This window comes from Pteropus alecto, unplaced genomic scaffold (assembly GCF_000325575.1).
Source record: "Pteropus alecto unplaced genomic scaffold, ASM32557v1 scaffold22, whole genome shotgun sequence".
Taxonomy (NCBI): Eukaryota; Metazoa; Chordata; class Mammalia; order Chiroptera; family Pteropodidae; genus Pteropus; species Pteropus alecto.
The window spans coordinates 14341642-14345149 of NW_006434839.1; the positions used below are offsets into that span (position 1 = coordinate 14341642).

Sequence of the window (3508 nt, forward strand, 5' to 3'; positions counted from 1 at the left end):
ACCCAGGAGCCCGAGCCCCTCGGTGCTCAGCGAGGGGCGAGACGAGCCCGAACGGCAGCTGGACGAGGAGCAGGAGCGGAGGATCCGCCTGCAGCTCTACGTCTTCGTGGTGAGATGCATCGCGCACCCCTTCAACGCCAAGCAGCCCACCGACATGGCCCGGAGGCAGCAGAAGGTGAGTTGCGTGCAGGACCCGGCGCCTCCTGCCGCCACTTCTTCCTACCCCAGGTTTTCTCCCGGGAGGGCGCTGGGGTACTTGCCCGCTGTCCTTTTGCTCAGAGCATTTCTGTTAGTTTTTGAGGGCAAGGGAACCTTTAGGGGGCGGGGAGCATGGTGTTTTAGTCTGCTGGGTATCGGGTTGCAGCGGACGGGTCTTCGCCCCGAGCTTAGCAGAAGCTGTTAGCTTGGCATCCGTGAGACAGACCGACCCGGCAGCTCTGGCCGTGCGGCGGGGCACCGGGCAGGCTGGGCTCTGGCCGGGTTAGAGCGCAACTCCCATCAACTTTAATTTCTAACGGCAGTGGTGCATCCTATTCACCTAGCCCAGCCGGAGCTGGGCTTTGCCGAGGCTCTGTGTAGTTAGGCGAAATAGGTGGAATCGGGACACTTATGTTGGCTGGAAAGAAGTCTTCGCTAGAGCAAAGGGGCATAAATGTTCCTTGGTGAATAGAAAACAAAGTAAAATCGACAAGTTTCCTGTACTGCTTCATAACTAGGACATCAAATCTAAACACTGCAGAAGGTATGCAGCTTTGTAGAGGCGCTATGAATTAGTAATTCCTGGTCCGAGCAGGCCCCATGAAACACACTGTTGATCAAAAATAAGTTTGGTGCATACCCACTTCATAACGAATGCTTTTTCCTCTCTGTCCCCTTAAAGAGGTAAGGAGTTTTCCAGGTGAGATGTCTGCCAACTTTGATTTTAAAAACAAGACCCCAGGGGTCTAACGTTCTGTAGCAGACAGAAGTAATAGCTCAAATTGCCCTTACTGGATGTTTTCAACAGAAACCATCTAGGGTATCTCCTTAACAGAATACTGAACTTAGGTTCAGTAGCTATCTGCAACAGTCTCCTTAGTTTGGGATACGATATCGAGACCCAGCGAGGCTGTAATTTGCCCCAGGCATACTAGATGAATAGATGTTTATTAGTTTTCTAAAGTAGTAACTTCAGTGTGTGAGACATCTCTTAGAAATTTGGAGAGCTTTTGAATTAAATTTTGAAAAACTGTAGTTCAGAGTAAATGCAGTCTTCCCACCACCCTCCTACCCCCAGCTACCAGTCTTAAAACAGGCCTAAACTAAGTGGCTGTTCTGAATCGTTCATTCTCTGGCATGCTTATAGGATGATGCTCTGCTGCTGGTGGCTAATTACACAGAGCCTTCAAGTACCTAACCCTCTAGGTAATTCAGAGTCACAGAATGCTGGAGCTGGAAAAGACACTAGGATCCTCTGGGCAGACCCCTTATTCTGGAGGAGAGAAATATGTGAGAGTAGCATTTCCTAATTCCAAACCTATTGGCATGATTGAAGACAACATTCCCCAGGTCAATTTTGGGTGCCCTGTGGAGTTTTGTGAGCCTTCCATCCACTCCTAGGTGAGTACCATACTTTCTCATTTATAGTGTCCCTTGAATTATTTGCATTGAGTTGTGTTACTATTACCTTTTCTGAACTCCTTAGGTCATGCTACTTTCAACTTCAGTAGTCATTCTTAAACTGAATGTAATTTTTGACATATCTTGTGACTTGTGGTCACAAAGTTTATGAATATCATCCATCTCCGGTGTTTTCACTTATATTTCATTTAAGCTTATTTTTAGTTCCATAAAGTCTTAAAAATGGTGTGATAAAATTGAGATATTTTTCCTGTTTAGAATATTATCCTCGAAGTTCCTGTTTGGAATATTATCTTTGGAGATGCCTTTGTAAAAACTAACTTACTGGTAGCTGATTTATACTGTCCATACTTGTTGCATTTTGTTAATGAAACTCTCCTTTGTTTATTCAAATAGTGCAGATCTCTTTGACTCCTCCTGTTTAAACATAGGCATACCTCAGATATTGCAGGTTTGGTTCCAGACTGCATCAATAAAAAAGTCATAATCTTTTTGCTGGTGGAGGGTCTTGCCTTCAATTTGTAAAAAACAAACAAAGCAAAACAACCCAAAATACAACCCTTGTGAAGCGCCATAAAGCACAGTATAATAAAACGAGGTATACCTACAGAATATTTCTGCAGAAATGGAGTTGGCAAACAGGTGCATTTACAGTACTACTGAGGAGACTGTTAGGACCTTATTGAGGCATTACCAAAAAAAAATTCCAAAGGGCAGAAAAGCAAAACACTGCATATGTTCTGCGCAAAAATATTTATAATGCTTTGAAATTTCTGTTTTCTAAATGTTGAGAACTTTGAGTGTTGTTGAACTTTTGTAAACTTTTTTTTTTATTAAGGGGGATATCCCAAAACATATTTCCCTTAGACTTATTCAAAAGATCCCACACTTTTTTAATGTGCTGCTTGCTGAAGGGAGCTAGAGCAATTCTTGGCAGTCAAGTTTCCTCCTAGGACAAAGTGAAATGGGAATCTAACTATATTCTTGTGAATTTGATGCACAAGCCAATAATTAATGCCCAAAGCTTTAAGTCCAAAGTTATACAAAGCTATAGTTGGGTTATATAAAAGAAATAACAGAATAACTGCAAAATCACAATCCATTGTTTATTTTTATTTTTTGTCTTCAAGTCGGACATTTAGTAAAAGGATTTAATAGCTTAAATTGTCACGGAAATGTACATTGTCACTTACTCCTCCCAACTTTGAGAATTTAGAAACTCGGAAATTGAGATCTGAAAGGGAGTCCATGGTGGTTAGAAGGTAGGGAGAATGTGGTGAACATAATGATCACCACAGTAGGGGTGAAGGACATTCACTCACAGACCTGTGGGTTTAGACTGCAAGTCTCAGTTTTTAACTATCTTTCTGGTGTGCACGACTTAAAGTGCTAACAGTTTTGGTTAGGCAGAAATCTATAGGTTCCTACTTAATGGTTATTGTGTTCATTATTTTTGTTATTAAAGTCAGATGTTGAGGAGTCAGCTATTCTTTAGCAGTAATGAAGGAATGTTAAAATGGTACCTAATAACTTGCCATTTGATTCATATACCTTTTTTCTTTGCATTTCTATGTGCATTGCCACTGTAATCACACTAAATTGTGCCTTATTAAGCCTTTATATAATCACTCTCACCACTTTGCATAATTTTCCTCATTAATTCTAAGTTTGAATAATGTATACAAATAATACCATGAAATTGCAGATGGCGGGGAAGTAAGCTGCTTAGGTAAAATTGATCAGAAAGAGAGCATTGTGGGGAAATAGAATTGGATGACTGCTATGCAGTGGACCTTGCCTACAACTCTCCCATTTGAGTGTTATACTACAATAAAGTAGCCACTTTTATCTCTTTGGAAATGGTAGTCCTTTCTGTGTGCGAGGTGTT

General features: G+C 41.7%; 1 protein-coding gene across 1 annotated transcript in view; it reads left to right on the forward strand.

The window, feature by feature from the left end:
* Positions 1 to 3508, forward strand: part of CADPS2 (calcium dependent secretion activator 2) — a 472387-nt gene that overhangs the window by 819 nt on the left and 468060 nt on the right. Inside the window, exon 2 of the mRNA XM_015588309.1 lies at positions 7 to 175. Coding sequence (XP_015443795.1) covers positions 7 to 175 — 169 coding nt within the window. The remainder of the gene's footprint in view (positions 1 to 6; positions 176 to 3508) is intronic.